Raw genomic sequence first — 20600 nt, 5'->3', positions numbered from 1 at the left:
TGATATGCAAAGACTTTGTTTGCCTAGTAGCTAATCCACCTAATCTACTAAGGCTTTCTTGTTAAGTAACCTACATACTAAACAAACACATTAGTTCACTAGAACTTAATTTTAAACTCTTTGCCAATATTAAAACACATGTTCGATTTTGGTGCTTCTTGCACCAACAACACTAACATTAAATTGATCAAATCTTTTGGTTAGAGCATCCATCATTGCCGCAATAAGATCCACAATATTCACATCATACTTACATGTAGCTTTTATAAGATTACCTCTTTCATTTGTCCATTGGTTGTGATTCAATGCTACACTCTTAATTATGTCGTAGGCTTCATCCAATCTTTTATTCATTAAGGCACCTCCAACAATGGAGTCTAATAAAACCTTTATCGAGTATGTGATCCCTTTGTAATATGTGTGGATAATCAACCACCTTTCTAGTACATGATGTGGACATTGTTATAACAATCCCTTGAATCTATCTCATGCGTCGAACAACGATTCTCTTTTCTTTTATGCAAAACTTGTGATTTGGTTTCTAAAATGTGTTTTCTTGTTAGGAGGAAAAATATTTATTGAGAAATGTTGTTCCAGCTGGTCCCATGTGGTCATACATCTCGGTGGAAGAGAATGCAACCAAGTTCTAGCCTTGTCTCTTAAAGAGAAAGAGAACAATCATAACCTAATAGCATTTACAGAAGTACCATTACGCTTTAGTGTTTTTCAAAATTCCAAGAATACCTCTAAATGTAGATTAGGATCATCCGTAGGTGTGCCTCCAAATTAGTGCAATTGAATCATCGAGAGTAGTGTAGGTTTCAGCTCAAAGTTATTAGTATCAATTGGAGGTCTTGTGATGTTAGATCTCAGTTCTCTTGTAGTCAGTGCAACATAGTCCTTTAAAGGTCTATTCTCATGAGTGTTGATTATTCTTAATCGACTTCTAGCTGCCTTTGTAGATTTCTTCTTGCATGGGAAGTTCTTTCAGTCTCAAGATCCGTGTCTAGAATAACTTATCTTTTATCATATCTTCGTATACAAGAAAACCTATTCACCTACAAGGGATAAAACAAAAAAATAGTAGTAAAAAAATAGATTAACTAATTACAAAAAATACTAATATCAACAAAACATAGTCCTCAGTAATTACGCCAAAAACTTATTGAGTAATAAAATATTATCCTCTAAGACTATGTTGTTGAATACTTGCTATGCACAAAGTAGACTATCTAGATGGAATCAAAGGCAAGGAAAAAGTTATAATGAGAAACTAAATAAAATCAAATAGAAAACTGATTAGGAAACCAAATCTTGAGACAAATTATTGGATTTCGATTTCACCATGATGAGTATCAACAATTTCGTCATGATCTCCTCTCTTGCAATGTTATAATTATCTTGAAGGTGGATTATCTTTTGTAATTGATGTTTCCTCTCTAAATACAATGATGCATGTGTTTATCTTGATGCAACTCTTATTCTCATGATAGTTGAATTAGATTAAACCCTTTAAGATCTGTGATATCAATGTTACCCTCAAGAGAATTTGAACTATTGTCGTGATGAAAAACTCAAGTTCAATCTTATAGTTCCGAGACTAAGGTTCATCTCTGAGTTCATCCCTTAATTTCTAAATCATGCAAACATGTTAAGCACACTAAGATTGGATCAAAGATATAATAACATTAACATGAGAAAGGGATCAAACTTCAATGTTGATATGCTATTGGACTACTTCCTCATCATAGAATAAAGAAACTACTCTATAACGTTGAAGATACCATCCATTGACATTAATAATAGCATTCTACAATATCAAAATAAGGATCAAGAACATAGAAAACTTGATGTAGATGTTGTTGGCGTCTCTAGAAGATCTCTTCATATTCTCTGATGCTCAGAATTTCTTGGCTTCTTCAATGTCTTGAATATGACTTTCCTTTTGATCTCGTATCACAAGATTCTTCCAAAGTGCCGCTCTTTGTCTCTTTTTATAGTCCCCAAAATTCTAATATAATTTTCTAATGAAAAGGGTGCCACCATCAATTTACCCTAATGATTCACAGCTATGGAATGTTCCACAGGCTGGTTGTGAATCATTCTACCTTGATTTTTCGCTTTACTCGGTAAATGCCATGACCATGATAGCTACCACAAGCTGACAATGGTTCTTACTACTTGTTCCAATTGACGCTCCATAGGTTGATCTGATTTTCTGGATGATCCACGTGTAAAACTCTCCATGGGTACACCGTGGATCATTCTACCTTGTGTTTCCTCAAAATTTTCATCTCCAAGCATGCTCCAACGCTAAGATCTTCATTTTCTATCAATACAAAATACAAATCGAAGTCATTTAAACTAAAAAGATAAAATGAATGCAACTGCTAGAAGTTTACATAAAATATACTTATGTAATGCAACAAATGTATTGATAAAAAAAATATGTGTAATTCACACATCAATTAATAGAAATACTACTTATTTATCGAGTTATCCGAGTAGTAAGAGTTTGCTCTCTCTTGGCTCTATCTTGGGTTATAGTTTAAGGTGACGTTTGGTACTTTCTTAGGAATTGGAATGAGAATGAAAATTGTAGTATTTTGGAATGAGAATAGATATGAGCATGAATATCACTCTTCAAAATAATGTTTGGTTAGTTGAATATTTTCTATCGAAATAAATCAAAATTTACTTTTTTTATCCTTAGAGGAAAATAAAAGAAAAAATTAGATGTGAGAGGAAGTTGAATGTGAGAGAAAAATATGATGAGAGAGAGTGATGAGAGAGAAAGTGTGATCGAAGAGAAAATATGATGGGAAAAAATAAAGAGAAGGAAAGTGTGATGAGAAAAAAATGAGAAAAGAGAGTGTGATAGAAGAGAGCATGATGAGAGATGATGAGGAGAGAAAAAATATGACGAGAAAGAAAGTGTGACGGGAGAGAATGAAGAGAGAGAAAAAATGTGCTGAGAGAAAATGAGGAGAGAGTGTGTGATGGGAGATATTAAAGAGAGAGAAAGTATGATAAGAGAGAAAATGTAATGAGAAAAAATAAGGAAAGAGAATGTGATGTGAGAGAACGCATGATGGGAGAGAATATGAGGAGAAAGAAAGTGTGATGGGAGATAATAAAGAGGAAAAAGTGTGATGAGAGAAAATAAGGAGAGAGAGTGTATGATGGAAGAGATTGAGAAGAGAGAAAATATGATAAGAGAGAAATTGGTGGCAAAAGGTGACTCTGCTTACCCATGATAAGAGAGAAATGTGATTATAGAATGAGGAAAGAGAAAGTGATATGAAAGAAAAATTAAATAGATATATTAAGAGTATTTTCGTCCAAAACTTAATTCTTATTCTCATTTCCATCAAAATCCAAGGGAGGAAGTGAGTTTCATCAATACCCAAGTTTTTGGATTTCATTGTTAAATTTTAATTCCATTCCTATAAACTAAACATAAAGTTTGAGAATGAATTCATTCTCTCATTCTCAAATCCCTAAACCAAATGCCGTTTAGCTCAATCTCGAGTCTTCACCTAAGCTATGATTGTTCGAGGCGAGTGGTGGGATCCTGACTTGTTTAGTCTACTTGAGGTTGATCCTAATCAATTGAAGTCTTCAAATTGACTCAAGACTCTACTAAACACGAGGTTTTAATGAATAAAATATAGCAACAATTGGCTACAGATTTGATCGAATCAATTGGAGTCTTGAACAATTGACTAAAAGGAATTTCAAATCTTGTGATGATATAACCATTGGATGCTCAACAATCGGTCAATCGCTTGTGCCCAAGTAGTCAGTTTCAAGGGCTTGCAATCCCAAATGAAGGTTTCAATCAATAAAGTCCTTTGAGTATTCTCTTCTCGACTTTACATTTCATTTCTACTTGGAGAAGAATGATCCCAAAGATTGATATCGTGAAAGACTTGCCCAATCACCTCTTGTGAGGGAATCATTTATAGTGAATTGAAATAGTCGGGTATAAATTCTCGGTCCATGTGCAATTCATCCTATCTGTCACATGCTCGCTCAAAATGTTATGATTTAATTCCCTCGTGATGACCTTGGATCGGATGCGACGAGGACTGGGGCGAACGATTTCACCTTTTATCACATTTATAACATTTATAGTTAATTGAAAAAGAGTGATCCATTCAATTATAGTCCATCGCACTCGCTCCCCTCCCTCTCCAATATCGTCGTCTCCACCTTCCAAATTCTTCTCCTCCTCCATGGGAACGGGCGCATCCAAGAACTCCGATAGCTCTCATGGCGGCCAGCTCTACGTCTCCCTCAAGATGGAGAACCTCAACGTCCGAGGCGACCTTATCCCCCACGTCTACGGCTCCCTTCCCATCACTGGATCCTGGGAACCCACCGAATCTGTTTGCTTTCTGTCTCTCTGCCTCTTCTCGTCCATTTCCCCCTTTTGATCTATTTCTGATGTTTCCCGTTGCTTGGCGCTTATCCCTTAGCTATCGATGGCGCGGGAGTCGGCCTCGATGTGGGTGCTCAGCTTCATCGTGCCTCCTAATCACGGTATGGATCAGTTCTTAGACCCTGATTGTGTACGTAGGTTTGTATATATTTTTTTCCTTGCGTGTGTGGAAGATTATGGTTTACTGGCTATTGGTGGTCTGTAGAGACGTTAGACTTCAAATTTTTGTTGAAGTCCAAGTACAATGCGCGGCCGTGCATGGTGGAGGAAGGGCCAAGCCGGCAGTTCATTGGAGGGGCACTGCAGGAGGGGGATGCCCGGCCTGCGCTCTTCAATGTTGGCTTGGATGAAGAGGAGGTTCTTGAGTATAGGGTGTTCATCGAGGTTGACATTGTGTCCCCATTTGATCTTGCGGCAAGCTGGAGAGCTTATCTTGAAAATCTTCAACCATCAAGAGTGCGGGGGATTCCGGATGTCAGTATCAATGTGGCACCTGAAACGGGCATGGAGGTAGCTATGATAGAAACTCAATAAAAGGCAGTTAATAAGCACACTATTGTAATTCACGGATAGTCCCATAGGAATGACAACCAAAATTATCCAGCACAGTTAACATGGCCTTGTGCAAATGGGGAGAAAAAGTACATAATGTAATTAGTGTAATACCAAATCAATAAAACATGCCCAGAAAATTAAAGTTGATCTCTTGGTATTATCTTTATGGTAACGTTTCATAGTGATACAGCCTTAGAATGACAATTATTTAGTGGAAATAAATGTGGGGATGTTGAGTAAATGATCAGGTTAAACATTAGTTTATTTTAAGGGTGTTGCTAATCTTCCTCGAACACATAATTCTAAAAACTTATTAATTTGATAGACATTCAATCCTTTGTAATGATTTTTTTTTTCAAAGGCCTTTTAATGTGGTCTAGTTAGATCTTTTTCTTATTCTTGTGTAATGTGATTCTTGGTGCCTTGTGCTCTTTTTTAAGAGGTAGTTGAAATATATATTTGCTTCATGCTGGATTACCTTCTTTGAATATTCTTAACATCCCTAAATTTAAGAGTCCATTTGTGTTAAGGTACTTGGACATAGACATTAGCAACAAAATATCAATATTAAATATTTTGGTGAAGGCTTTTTCAACTCCTTTCTAATAGCTTGTGAAATTATATCATGTAAATGCATGAGACTGTTTGATTCCATTTCCATCTATTTATTTTACTCCATTTCATACTCTTAATGCTTTCATTATCCTATGACTGTGTTATTATAGATAAAGAGCTCCTTTGTTATGTATCTGTTCAGGCACCCATTTTGGACAAAGATGATGATAAGTTGGGGTCACTTTTAAATTCTCATCTTCACCTATATAGGAAGCTGGACAAATTATGGAATAAACCTGTCTTCCCCATCCTTGCTTCGCTTCCCTTCTTATGCGAGATGACTTAGAGCAAGTTGAGTTTGGGGCAAGAAAATAATTATAATATAAAATATACATAATGATCTATAAAATATAAGTTGTAAACTAAAGGGGCAGGCTTGGTGGCGCGTGGAAAAAAATCTTATCCAACACCTGCTTCTCCCACATAATCTTGACAACTCCTTTGTGATGTATCTGATAGACAACCCATTTTGGATTAAGCAGGGTGCGTTTTTAACATCTCATCTCCAAATCCAACTATATACAAAGTGGGATAAATCCCCATCCTTGCCCCGCCTCCCTTCTTATTCAAATTAAGTATGGGGTGAGACAACAAAATATAATATAAAATATACATAATAAACTATAGGGGCAGACTTGGCGGCGCTGGCAAAAAAATCCAACACCTGCCCCTCCCACATAATTGAATTATTATTTTTATTTCATTCCTTTCCCATTAACATAACAGGGCAAGATGAGACAACCTTAATCAGGGAAGACCCAGTCTTAATTGGGATGAGTTAAGTTGTCATCCCTAATTTTTTAGAAGTGTTATATTTCCTTGTCTTATTAGGCATGCAATTGAAGATAAAATTTTGAGAAGTCATTAAGGATAGAAATTGAATGTTGAAGCTAGAATTGCTTCATGACTATAGTCCCACATGAATAATTATGGTCACCCATGACATGTATATGTTAAGAGGATGTCATTCTCAAATGACTAATCATTTTAGAATTAGATGACTCCTCTCCACTTCAACATAGTCTAAAATCAATTCACTCCTCAACTTTAATACATTTGATTTTTCTTTTGTTAAGGGGCTTTGGCCTAAGAATATCAAGGGGACCTCCTTAATACTCCCCTTCCCTTTTTCCTAAAGCAAACCATGGATGAGTTTCCATGTCAGGGGTCAATGATCCCACTATGGGAAGCTTTTCTCAAGCCAAAAACAAACATAGGGGTGAAAAAAAAATCCATAAACACATGAATTTCATCTCCAACTAAAACCAACCACTTGATCAATCTTATCTATTGCCTAGTTGTCGTAAGAGAGCAATCCTGTTCAATTGAAAGGGCTATTCCTTTAAGCAAGACTCAAAGGGAGGATGATACTATTTAATGAAAGAAGCCTCCTAGTTTCTAAGATCGTCTAATCCTTCTTCAACAAATAGATCTAGTTACACAAATAAAGGACTCTTAGATAGCTTGGCAAGGTCAGAAGGCATTCTATAATATGGTTTATAATAAGGCATACTTTAATAATTTATGAGGATCTATCCAAATAGGCACAATCATATCATCAAATTTCCCTTCTATTAAACTTTCCTAGTGATGATGAGATCTCCTTTAGATCACTAGTATGTCTATTGAAATTGTGCACTTTGTAGGTTCCATATTGCAGTAATAGTATCAAGTCTTTAGAAATGGCCCGGTCTGGCCCATTCCTTGAAAGAGGCTTTTATAGGACCCTATCTACAATGTGTGCAGAGTCCATTAGAAAATGAAAAATAACCTTGGTCATGCTTAAGTGCCAAGAGGTTTCTGCCTAAGTGTCTTGACATTTTTAGATGGATAGGACTCCCTTGGCCTTTCACGTGATCTCAAAGTTTAGCTTGCACCTTTAAGTCATGGTGAGTGTGTGTGATGAAACATATTGTAGTTAGAATGCTCCATTCTCATAGTCCACGTGTGGAGTGTATAATATGTCAAGAGGGTTCTCTCCCAAATGACTTGTCATTTTGGGGTGGAGTGAGCTCCACCACCCCACTTCAATAGTGAAAAATATAACATAAGGTTGTTATGTGAAGGATCCTGAATGCTAATGCTTCACCTAAAATTGTATTTTGATTATTTCAACTGCTTGAAACAATTTTCAGATAGACATCTTATGAAGCCTTCTTGCCTAATGAAGCCTTCTTGCCCAATTGCATAATTAGAAGTTTACAGACTTTCACTTGGATTGCTTCAATTTTTATAATCTATGTAGTTACAATTTCTTACTGGGCATATCCTCTCTCAAATTTAATCTTATCATTCTCATACTTATTTTTTCTGCTTACATAAAAATATCATTTCTGTAGATATAGTTTCTGCTTAAATAAAAATATCCTTGCTGTAGCTGTTTAATTGATGAAATTTCACATCCATCCACGCTTCTTGGCAGAATAGTTCAGGATCTACTTTGGAGCTTGATTTAGAACACTATGTTGTTCCGGCACCATCTTCCATTGCTGGTGCTCTTTATGCAGCTAACTTGGCAGAGACACCAAGATCATTGCTAGGGACTGGGGATTTCTCTAAAATTGATGCCTCAACTGGTGGTTCATATGGCACAAGTAAAGCTGGTGACTGTTCTAATAGCTGCAAGGTACTTACTTGATAAGGTCATTGGACACATAAAAACATAGTTAATTTCTGGCTTGTAGATATATGTGCAGAGCTTGTAATAGGCAAGAAAGGAAACATTTTTAGAACTGATAAATATGCCCTGTTTAGTTTTTGTTATCTAGCTAATAGTTTTTTGATGATATTTATCAATTTTATTTTCCTTTGCATCAATCTTTTCCCTATTTTCAACCTTTCCAAACTTTTATATTTTTTCACTCGTGATATTATGCATGATTTTATTCTATTCTATAACTTGTTTTCAATCTTTATTACTAGTTTAAATTTATTCTATACTATCATTTTGTTTCATTTACTCAGGACATGGATGCTGTTGTCTCAGATCCTTGCAAGCTTCTCTCAGTTCCTGGTTTTGACTCAAAATCAGTTGGCACATTCTCACCGGTTCCCAAGCAAGAGAGTCAGAAAGGACTCTTTGTTGATAGAGGTGTCGGCTCACCTAGACTTATTAAATCAGCTGGTGCATGCATATTCACATTTGATCGCAAGTTAGACTGTGAAACAAAGGTTTGTTCAAACCAAAAGGATCCTTTGCTCACATTGTACTTTTTAATTTTGTTCATTATTGGCTTGTGTGCTTCTCTAGTATATCTTTATTTCAGTTTGAAAATTGATGTAGGATCAAAACTTTTTATTTGTATTCACAGTAGTTATACCATTCATTTCTTGGTTCTGGGTTATAATTTCTAAGTCTTTTAGAAATCAAAATAGCCATATGACATGTGGGCTCTAACCACAAGGTCCCCAGCAATAGCTTGTTATATTCTCAACAAACTAACATGGATTTCAAGATGCAAATTTTGATAATTTTAGATTGCATTCTATGAATAGGGTACCTAAAACTAGTCACTGCCATGCAGTTGTGATAAAAGTCTAAAGATGGATTACCATGTGTAAATAACAAAACACATATTAGGTGGGATATTTTCCCAGATATCTTTAAATATTCCATCAACAGTGTTCTATTAGAGGTGGCCATAGGCCAGGGTCAAGTTTGAAGGAAAAAATGACCTGACCTGACCTGACTCCTGAATATTTTGGGGTCAGGGAAATAAAATGTGAACTCGGACCATGTCCCGAACTTTTGCAATTAGGACAATGTACTGATGGGATTTGGGTTTGGCTGTATTTCAAATTTCCTCCTATTAGATTATGGAATATTCCATCTGACAGTTCAGGGCTATGATGTTCTGCAGAAAGGGGTTCTTGTACTTGCAGCACATATATGTCTAGGTGGTGAACTTTGATAATGTTAAATTGCATAAAAAAATGACATCAAGCATGTTATTTTGTTACTGTGGATGTGGCTAACAATGTTACTGTATGATATTATGATGCACATTTATGTAGGAGAGGTCAGTGCTAGATTATGATACACATTTATGCAATAAAAACAACATATTATTTGGTTATTTTTCTTGATTATTATCTAATTATGTCAACAAACAGTTTTTCTACAATGATTCACTTGTACCAATTTTTGTTTCTCTGGCCCACTAGCAGTCCTGATTGTGCTGCAGATAGTGATTGTATTTCTTTTCACTGATATTAGAAGGGCATGCCGGCAGCAGCTGGAGCAGTTGCAGCTGCAGCAATAGCTGATCAGATGCTAGGGCCAAAGGAGGATAGTAGGCTGGCCATTGTGCTGGTAACAAAATGACTCCTTTGGAAATATTGGCTACACTTTGTATGTTGTTTCATGTAACTTTGTTGTTTAATACTATGAAACCAAAAAACATTGCTGAATTTTGAGAAATGCAAACAAAAATTGACATTTGAAGCTATATTTGTCTTTTTGACTTCTTTGGAACTGGTTCAATACATCACTTTTTAAGCGCTAGTTTAATTTAGTTCTAGCTATTCATCATATACCCCATGTGTGTCTCATCCTGTTTGACATTTGGTTAACAAGCTGGTTTTGTCTGTTCTACTTTATCATCTTGTGATCATATAGGTTGGTTTGCCAGCCCGAGGAAAGACCTTCACAGCAGCCAAGCTTACCAGGTATTTGAGATGGTTAGGTCATGAAACAAAGCATTTCAATGTTGGGAAGGTGAAGACTGGATTTTCTTTGTTTTGCTAACATGACTAAATCAAATTTGTTTACATGATTTGTTCCTTGTGTAACACTAAATTATTTTTCTTCTGCATGTACCTTGGTTGACAGTATCGTCGCCTTAAGCTTGGTACAAATCAGGTATTGTAGGCAACTTATTCTTTTTTATTATGTGTTGGAGTCATTTGTCACATGCATGTCAAGTTTACATTTCACCAGCTTTACTCCATGTAAACCTGGCTTTCAGTATATATTTTTTATTTGGAGGATTGAATGTAAAAATGCCTTTGGCAAGTAAGCACTTGCTTCTGTATTCTAATTGTAATTAGGTTGAATACTTCCCATAGAGGCTGGCTCTTTGTCTAGTTCTAAAGCTTTATTTAAATTTTTCTTGGCCAAAATATATCCTACTTTGCTTCTTAGTGTCGTGGATCCCTAATATCAATCTTGAAATTGGTTGATGGGTTCATGAGCATAATTTCCAATGCTAGGCCATGCTGGTTTGCACGATTGAAATCTATCGTTCTTCTCATCAACCGACATGCAAGATGATTTCGACATTGGCAGTGTGCGATAGAATGATGAAATAGAGAGGGAGTGTATTAGAATGGTGAAAAAAAAGGGAGAGAAGAGAGTCTGAGGGAGAAAAGGGAGGAGAGGGGAGAAGGAGAATGCATAAGTGGCAGTAGGAAGAGAGGGAGATAAGGGAGAAGAAGATGAGTACCAAACTGGCGACAATGTTGGATGAGAGTGTGTATCAGATGTGGGTGGGTGGTGGGTGAGGAATCGAGGAAGAGAGTAGCATGGGGAGAGAAAATAATTCACAACATTTTAATAATACCATTAACCTAATTATATATAATTGAACTATGATTTGAAATTTTGAACTGTGCTAAGCGAAACGATCAAAGAGTATCATTTCAATAAATCATATATCATTCGACACCAAGGTTCAAAATCTCAAGCTTTGCTAGAGTTTCGGTCTTTGGCTTGAAATATAAAAAAGGGCAGCTCAGTGCACGAAGCTCCCGCCTAGGGGTGTAATCGAGCCGAGCTCGAGCTTTATTTAACAAATATATTCATGGCTCACGAGCTTATTCGAACTTTTATCGAGCCTAAACGAGCTTAATAAATATAAATTATAAATTTAAATATTCATTAAAAACTAAATTATATATTTAGAGAAAATTATAATATTCTTATTAAAATTTATAATTTTATTCTAATAAATAAATTTAATATATATGTTTCGTAAGTAGAGTGTAAAATTTATAAATTCAATATCAAAACTATTATTTTTTTATTTAAAAGTTGATTTATGAGCTTAACGAACATGTTCATAAGCTAACGAGCCGAATATTGTGAAGCTTGAGCTTGATTTGTTTATCTTAACGAGCTTCATTAAACGAGCTCAAACGAGCTTTTATCGAATCGAGCTTCGAATAACTCATGAGCAGCTTGGTTCATTTACACCCCTACTCCCGTCATGCGGGATCCCGAGGAAGGATCCGTACTCAACCTTACCCTACTTTTTGCAAGAGGTTATTTTCAGGATTCAAACCCGTGACCTTTTTGTCACAAAGCAACAACTTTACCGTTGCGCCAACAACTTTGACTTGAAATATATTGTTCCAATATCTTGCCGATGTTTTGATCTGTGGGCCGATGACAAATTGGAGGTTGTAGGAAGAAGGAGATGAAGCAAAGAAAGGAACTGTCTCTACTAAGTGGTATTGAGTTTCGGTAAAATTTATTGAAATAATATGTTTCGATCATTTCGCATGGCATGATACAAGATCTAAAGTCACTCCTTATACTTTATCGCATTTTTTTTAGCTTCATCCATTACCGACATTATGCATCGAAACACCGGCATGATACCGAAAGAGTATCGTTCTGGTCAAAGATTGAAACTTTGGTACGACTCGAGATTTTGAATTTTGGATTGAACCATCCTATAAATATCAACTTGGTTTGGTTATAAATTGGTCAAGATAAATTCAAATCAAGCTCACTTTGAACTCATTTTATCCTAATTTTCATTTCTACTTGGGCTCCACCTAGGATTAAACCATTCACTCAACCCCAAAACTCGAAATATTGATTCAATTTAGCTTAATTAGTCACTAAAAAGTTTTTTAAAAACTTTAGAATCTAAAAATCTAAATGAAATCTAGAAAACTAGGATTCCACAAGATTATTCTGAGTAGAAGATTAATGCTTGTTTGTCTTCTCTCATCTTTGGTTCGATTGTTACGAAACAACTAGAGTTGAACACAAACGATAATTTGATTAAATGAAAACTTATTTGATTAAGTTAAAAAATAATTTATTTATTTTCTTTCACTAATTTTAATTTATTTCATGGGAATATAATTGAAGATACGTGCTCACAATAGGTGTTCATTGAAAATATCAAATTATTCTTTTTTAAATTTATCCTCAATTTGAAAGTATAGAACATTTTCAATATCACATTTGATTTTATTGAAAAAAAATCTTAAATCCAAAATTTTTGAATTTGATCGGATTGAATTCAAGTTGAATTTCATATTTTTCATATTTTTAAATTTTATACTTATAAATTTAAATAAATTTAATAAAATTATAGTTTAATCCTAAAATATAATATTTTACATCTAAAATTTGAAAAAATGTTATATTTCTTCATTTTTCTACCACTCTAGTAATAGCAGATATTTAAAAGAAACAAAACTAAAATAAAATAAAAAAACAATGGAATTTTGAATTATTTTCATTTCATCTAAGACAAAATACAAGGAAAATGATATTTAATAATCAAATTTCTTATCAAAAATTCATAAATAAATTTTAAACACAATTAAGTATACTCATGAAAATATATTTATTTCAAATAAAGTTACATCCTTACCAATGAAAGTCATTCGAACCTTCAAATTTGGAATTGCTCCAATGTTGTAGAATCTTAAAGAAAAAGATGCCCCAAATTATTGAAGACAAGGGAAAATCTCATTTTCTCATTCCAATATTCTACTGGCAAAAGTTAATATAGTATAATTATAAATCATTGAAACAGAAGAAATATACAGGATACAAATGAGGGAATCTAAAAATTAAAACTTAATTAGTTACCATCATATTCAAATCCAAAGACCTAGGTGATTAAATTAACAAATATAAATAGAGGCGAAAACATGTATTAACAATCTAATTTATTATTCAAATAATAATTTATTACAATAATAAGTAAAGAAACTATAGTGACATTGCACAATACGCTACTAAAACTGTATCGTTATGGTTTGAGATCAAAATTTTGGCACAACTTGAATGTTTTTTTTTAGATTTTGTTCTTATGAGATTTATTTTGTGGCTTTACTCCAAGTTTGGTATTTACGATCTACTTTTTTACAAGGTAACTATTGAAAACAAATGGATAGCTGAAGTCATAACCAAAGAAACTAGCTATTTGGACCATCGTTGCAATTCTCCTTCCCAAATTTAAAATTGATTAGCTTTGGCAATTGTTAATGTTAATTGGCTAATGGCTATTCGTAAAATGTTGAGTTGTTAGCAAAGAGACCCATTTACTTATATTGTGAACCTTACCACATCCTGTGTGGGTGGGTACTTGACTTTATTAGCTGTGACCTTTCAACAAATAAATTGATTTTTTTTTGACATGGGTGAGGTTCTGATGCATATTAACTATAAGTGCATGGTTGTCGTCAAATAGTAAAATTATCATCCTCTGGAACCATGGAGTTGAGTACCAGTTTATGTGCGGCAGTTATCTAAACAAATCAAAATCGAGAGAATTGTTGTGAAAACAAGTGAAATAAGAAAGTAAAATGAGAAGTTGTGAGAGAACTAATTTTAGAGGTAATTCTAAGACTTCGGTTTCGCCACAATGATCATTGACAATCTATTTGTGATCCCCTCTCTTACCTCAGTGTTAGATATGCTTGAAGGTGGTCTACCCTAAGATAACCGATATTTCCTCTTGAACAACACCGGTGTATCTACCCAAGCGTGACCTCTACTATCGTGGTAGTCAAATCGGGGTAAACCCTTTATGCACTGTGATAGCCAATGATACCCTCGAGGGAGTTTGGACTACTTTCGTAAACAAACCCTCAAGTCCAATTTTATAGGTCGAAGAATAGAGTTCACCTCTCGATCCTTCCCCTTTTCTCTATTATCTATGATAACGCACGCTAACACCGTTAACATGTTAAGCATACTAAAATTGAATAAAAAATCAAACACATCATGCAATAAAAGAGAAGAATAACAAACTACAAATGTCAACATAACATCGGGTTACTGCTTAATCCTAGAATTAAGGAAACTACTCCATGGCATGGAGATACAAGCCAAAGACATAGAAGAAAGCATTTGGCAACTCAAAATAAAGATAGAAGTGCAAAGGGATGTCGACGTTGTCTTTGGAAGATCTCCTCATGCTCCTTGGTGGACGGAATCCTTGTGGCTCTTAAAGAACCCTTGATGCCTCAAACTAGTACCTCCATGATTCTTTTATAGCCTCCAAAAAATAATGAACTTTCCTAAATTTTTGAGGGGCGCCGCCATCTTATTTTGACGAACCACGGCCGTGGTAGGTGCCATGGCCTGGCCGTGGTTCGTACTAGAACTCTCTCATCAAGGCAACCAAATTGAACACAGTCATGGTGGCTACCACGGCCTGTCTGTGTTATGCTCCGATACTGGTTCTACCTCTAAGGGTGACGTATGGCAGTGGCAGGTGTCACGGGCAAGCCGTGCATCATGTTGGAACGTGGGCTTCATAGGCTTTTTGTCTTCAAACGAACTCCAACTCAAAGATCTTCACATCTCGTTTATAAAACACAGAGCAGTTATTGGAACTAAAAAGATAAAAAGAATGCAAAAGCCATGAGACTATTCAAAATATGCTCATGTAATGCCGTAAATGCATGCTAAATAACATTGAAAATATATGCATGAATCACATACATCAGTTTCAGACCTTTACTTCATTTGATACCATGTTAATGTTGACCGACTAACCATTATTTCCAAAAACTTCAACTGCTAGAAGGAATCAATTTATTTTTATTGTTAACAATAACTACTTGTACGGGCAATGAGAGATTTCTTCTCTCTAAGCAAATTTGGTTCATTCAACTATTACTACATCATCCTCTCGATGGAGAAGGGACCCATGTGACATGAGGTGGAGGAAGATGAGAGTTGAATCAAAATCAACTATTAACAACTAATAAAGTAATATATTTATATTATGACAACTTCAGCTATAGGGTATGATATATAACCATTGATATCACACTAATTGGGGATTATTTTTAATCAAATTAATCACCAACATAATCATATTAGCTACCAAAATCATTTACATCAGATCAGCAATAATGAGACTAACACTTATTGTTAATAATAAATTTATTATGATTATGATAGATATTCATTGGTGTTGCTGATAATTTTTGTTAGTAATATTCTATATATTCTGCTATAATAATGACATTCATAGACAATAGTAATTAAAATATTTAGGGCAAAAATCAAAAGGGCGTCCCTTTTTATTGAAATCGTAAAAATGTGTCCCTTTTTCATTTATTATCAAAACAACGCCCCATCCCGCGTTAGCATATATTTATTCTCGAAAATATCTTTATTTTTGGCATCGTTGTAGCAGCCACGGGATCATAGCTGCTACAATCATATAATACATCTTGTCATTTTCTTAAGAATAATAAATTGTATGATCGATAGCTAATATTGATAATTTGATTACTACTCAATATATATCCAAGCATATGTTGGGTTTTAAATCTATATATAAATAGCATAATTGCAATAAAGGAAAACATGATTAATTGGCTAATGATTAGGTTTACTAGATTATAGATAATGAAAAAAATTAGTGGGCATATACAACTCATATTCATTTGATTTAACTCGATATTTAATGTGAGTGGTTTAAATATATCAACAGTTGAATCAGTTGTAGGTTATTTATTTAAATTTAAATCTGATCATAAGAGGATTGCAACTAATTATTATGCTTAATTAATGAGTATAAATCAGAGGGAAGTACAAATTATAATTAGTTTTTTTAAACAAAAAGGAATTGACTTGTGTTCATGTTGTAGCGGCTATGGAATCGTTGTTGCTACATTTAAGTTTTTTTTTATTGTAGCAGCTACAATCCCGAAGCTACTGCAACAATGCCGAAAACAAGGGTATTTTTGGGAATAAAAATAGGTTGAGGCAGGATGGGGTGCTATTTTGATGATAAATGAAAAATGAGCGCCCTTTTGATGAATCTAATAAAAAGGGCATCCTTTTGATTTTTTTCCCAAATATTTATTCATCCAATTAATATTGCTAATATTAATGGTTGGATGAGTAATATTGTTATTATGCTTTTTATTGTGGTTTTTTATTAATTGTTGATTTTATTGTTGTTATTATTATTTTTATAATCTCACTATAAATTATTTAGACTATTAATATGATTTTTTAGTTTGATTATTAATAATCACATATATATTAACAATTTATTATTTATTATCTTTGTTATTATGTTATCATTGTCAAGGTCGCCATCATCAATCATATAATAATTTCATATTTATATGATATATTATTATGAAGTTTAAAAATTGAGATGATTAAAATTAGTTTCACTATTTTTAGTAACATTTGATATCTTACATTATTAATGTTTCCAATTATTTAAAGAATAAGTGTCTTAATAGTATTCTTAATATTTTATATTGGCAAATGTGCATACCATGTACTATCAGTTCAATACCATTATTTATATCAATTGATTATGATTAATTAAGTTTGATTAATTAATTATCTGATAACAGATATGTGAATCCGATTATTTTTTCAATTATTTGGATTTTTGTTCTTTTCAATTTGGAGCCTACCAATTTGATATGGCCGTTATCTAAATATTTTGGATGTCTGATGCCATTGTGACGAGTAAGTATGAGAACTAGGAAATAGTTTCTTGGCATATTCATGGGAGTTGAGATGGGATTGGCAGTGTCTATTGCATATAAATCATGAAAGTCAAAGTGCACATGTTTCATAACTATCTTTTTTTCTTTTAATTTGGGAAAAAGTCCTTGAGGCCAAGAACTTCTTTGAATTTAAAACAGATTCCTTCTGAAGTAACAGTTAAATTTCTTAAACGGGACAATTATTTTCTCTCCAAGAATTTCTGTTTGAGTCAGATTAATTAAATTAAATATTACAATCAAATTTTCATTTCTGGCATTTTTTATTTTTTGCTTTTTCCTCCTGCACTCTATTTTGTAACTTCAGAATCAATCCTGACACCAATGGTGATTGCAATATTGTTAAACTTTTGTCCTCAATTTTAATCAAATCCAAGATCAATCCAAACTCATAACATTTGGATATCACACCACTGTCAAAAAACACTTCGACTGTGTCCCTATTTCCAGGATTTGAACATTCTATTCGTAAAAAATGTAGTCTTGCTAACCTAACTCAGAAAAAAGAAGGTAAAAGAGAATTATATCTCTGGCCTTGGCACCTCCTGCTTGCACAGTACGACAATAGAATATGGAGTGTAGCCACTCAACTGTCTGTTGGCTCCTGCTGCAGAGTAGATGTGGATCAAGAGAATTTTAACTATCTGTGGGCTCCTGCTGCAGGGTAGATGTGGATCAAGAGAGTTTTAACTGTCTGTGGGTTCCTTCTGTAGGATAGATGTGCATCAAGGGAGTTTCTTGTCATATTGGGGTTCCACACCTGCTTGTAGTTAATGCATCACTAATTGAGTCAATTCATTTTTCTTCTTACTTAAATTGATTGACTTCTTGTTATATGCTTTGCACCTACTTGAAAAGTTAAATTGAGTTCCAATTCATGGACCTTTGCTAAATCGCCAACTATCAGTTTGAAGGGTGTTTCTGTTTGGTAAATTGTCCGTGTTTTGCATGTCCTTTGCTAAATAGCTTATTTTGACATTTAAGTCAATTTATTTCTCACATCGATGTCATAGAATTTTCTTCCATATTTCTTCATAGAATTTGCTTAGGTTTCTTCTTTATATGTTTCTCAATAAAACACAATCTTTGTGCAGACGGCAGATTTTTTTCGTGGTGACAACCCAGAAGGTATGGAAGCACGCAATGAGGTTAGGAATCAGTAATTACAACTGCTCCTTGTTTGCTTTTGACCAAATGAGCCACAGAAATACTGAATTTTTATGATGATTTGTCTTCTGTAGTTTTGTTTTCATGGGTTGCTACATTTTAGAATGGCTACTAATAGCTATCTTATCTTTCTTGACAACTTTATTTAGCCTTTTTTTGAGGAAGAAAAAGATGCATACCAACACTTTTTAGTTATTCATCTTGAATATCTCTAGGTAGCTGCTTTGGCTATGGATGATATGATATCCTGGATGCAGGAAGGAGGTCAGGTAAAGTTCTCAAGTTGTTGCAAAGAAAGTTCAATTAAATAACTTATTTTGGCTTTCTAATTTACATAGGTTGGTATTTTTGATGCCACAAATAGTACCAGAAGTCGAAGGAATATGCTTATGAAAATGGCTGAAGGAAAGTGTAAGGTACTTGCACAATCTACTCTTCTTCTGTTGTTACCTCTACCATTTCTTCTGAAATCTACTGATAAGGGCCAAATTTTGGTCCTGCAAGGAAAACCTTGCACTATTGTTAATCTTCCATCCATTTTAAAGTATTGAATTTATCTGAAATTTTACTAAAATGAAATTTGGTTTAGCTTTGTGCTATTTGTGCTTCAACATTTTTGCTAGTATTCCTCATTTGAATTTAAGGATCACTTTAGTTAGGTGATATCCTAATTTAATGTATTTTTGAATTATTAGATTTCAGAAAGATAGTTGAAGATTTGAGAATTGCATTTTACAAGCTGAAACTTCTTGGTCCTTCATTTGATCTATTTCAAGTGCTTTTCAAATTAAAAGAAATATAAGTTTTATTCCTCACTTTTCTTACTTTCCCTTATGGTTAATTGACTCAATTCTAGTCTCTTTTTGTTTCTTTGCTGAATATTTTGTGCACTTTGCAGATCATATTTCTGGAAACAATATGCAATGATGCACACGTAATTGAAAGAAATATACGCTTGAAAATTCAACAAAGCCCTGATTATGCAGAAGAGTAAGAGTAATGTGTTTTGTATCCTAATCTAGTCTTATTTGTGGAAGCTGTTATGACAAGTCTAGTGCTTTGCAGACCAGATTTTGAAGCTGGAATGCAAGACTTTAAAGAACGCTTAGCCAATTATGAAAAGGTTCTAAGAAAAAGTCTCGTTCTTGATACACATGTTATTATATTCACGTTCAGTTTCTCATTGTATTTGAAATTAGTTGCATATGCTCCTTTGTAGGTATATGAACCAGTTGAAGAGGGTTCTTATATCAAAATGATTGACATGGCCAGTGGACAAGGCGGGCAGATACAAGTATGTTTATTTCTTCTTTCTTTTAAGTGCTTGGATATACATTTCTTTCCTTTACTTGAGCTTCATTTCTTTAGAGATTGCTTTATCATAGAATAGATGCTCATACCTTGGGGAGGGGTGTAATTCCACTTGCCATGAGGTATTTTACTTGGTGAAAATATAATAATAGGTAACTGAGAACCATGCTAGCAATTAATATAGTGAAACATATATTCATTTTTTTCTATAGAAAATATAGTGAAACATACGGTACTAAAAAAGTCATATGAATAGAATAAAAGATCAAAAAATAGAGCCAAATCCCATGTATCAATGCCTCAAACATCTCTAGCAATATAATTTCAAATTTAACCATTACATGCAAAATTGATGGCAAGGAGAAAAAAGTGAGTATAAATTGTTGAGTGGGCAAATAAAAAAAGATCTTTATGAATTTAATCTTGACTAAGAAATAAAAAAACCATATAAACCATAAATTTCATTACATCTTTAAAATTCTCATTTGCGTTTTTAGTTTTAATATATAGTCAACTCTTATCATCATTTCACTTGTCCTTGATTAAAGTCACTATTCATTTTTTTATTTATCACCATTTTTTATCACAACTTAATATATTTTTAATTGTCGTCTTTTAGCCATCATCAATAAATCTACTAAGAAGTGAATCACTAGAGCTAAATCTTTAGAATATAATTAACGTTATCAAATGCATGAGTTAAAGTTCTCAACGGTGATATACAATAATATAGTGCTACCACATGAATAAATAGATCATGGGACACGTG

The 20600-nt window shown here is 33.8% G+C and overlaps 1 protein-coding gene and 1 non-coding gene across 11 annotated transcripts in view; both read left to right on the top strand.

The window, feature by feature from the left end:
- The first annotated feature begins 442 nt into the window (after positions 1–442).
- Positions 443–548, top strand: LOC121988068. Its single transcript, XR_006113830.1, has one exon. It is a non-coding gene; the product is annotated as a small nucleolar RNA R71 (small nucleolar RNA).
- A 3611-nt stretch (positions 549–4159) lies between these two features.
- Positions 4160–20600, top strand: part of LOC121985349 (6-phosphofructo-2-kinase/fructose-2,6-bisphosphatase-like) — a 73613-nt gene continuing 57172 nt past the window's right edge. For 7 of the 10 annotated variants that reach the window (XR_006113128.1, XM_042538740.1, XM_042538745.1 and 4 more), the window contains exons 1-14: positions 4160–4391; positions 4482–4545; positions 4650–4954; positions 8037–8240; positions 8579–8785; positions 9831–9926; positions 10233–10331; positions 10446–10475; positions 18448–18501; positions 18736–18789; positions 18859–18936; positions 19419–19510; positions 19586–19643; positions 19740–19814. Coding sequence is in view for 9 of the 10 variants with exons in the window: in XM_042538740.1 (XP_042394674.1) it covers positions 4239–4391; positions 4482–4545; positions 4650–4954; positions 8037–8240; positions 8579–8785; positions 9831–9926; positions 10233–10331; positions 10446–10475; positions 18448–18501; positions 18736–18789; positions 18859–18936; positions 19419–19510; positions 19586–19643; positions 19740–19814 (1569 nt within the window). In the remaining variant the exon portion in view is untranslated. Of the gene's footprint in view, positions 4546–4649; positions 4955–8036; positions 8241–8578; positions 8786–9830; positions 9927–10232; positions 10332–10445; positions 10476–18447; positions 18502–18735; positions 18790–18858; positions 18937–19418; positions 19511–19585; positions 19644–19739; positions 19815–20600 lie in introns of all 10 variants that reach the window. The other 3 variants (XM_042538748.1, XM_042538744.1, XM_042538747.1) reach the window with 3 other exon arrangements.

Source organism: Zingiber officinale, chromosome 5B, assembly GCF_018446385.1.
Source record: "Zingiber officinale cultivar Zhangliang chromosome 5B, Zo_v1.1, whole genome shotgun sequence".
Taxonomy (NCBI): domain Eukaryota; kingdom Viridiplantae; phylum Streptophyta; class Magnoliopsida; order Zingiberales; family Zingiberaceae; genus Zingiber; species Zingiber officinale.
This window is presented reverse-complemented; position numbering and strand designations above follow the sequence as displayed.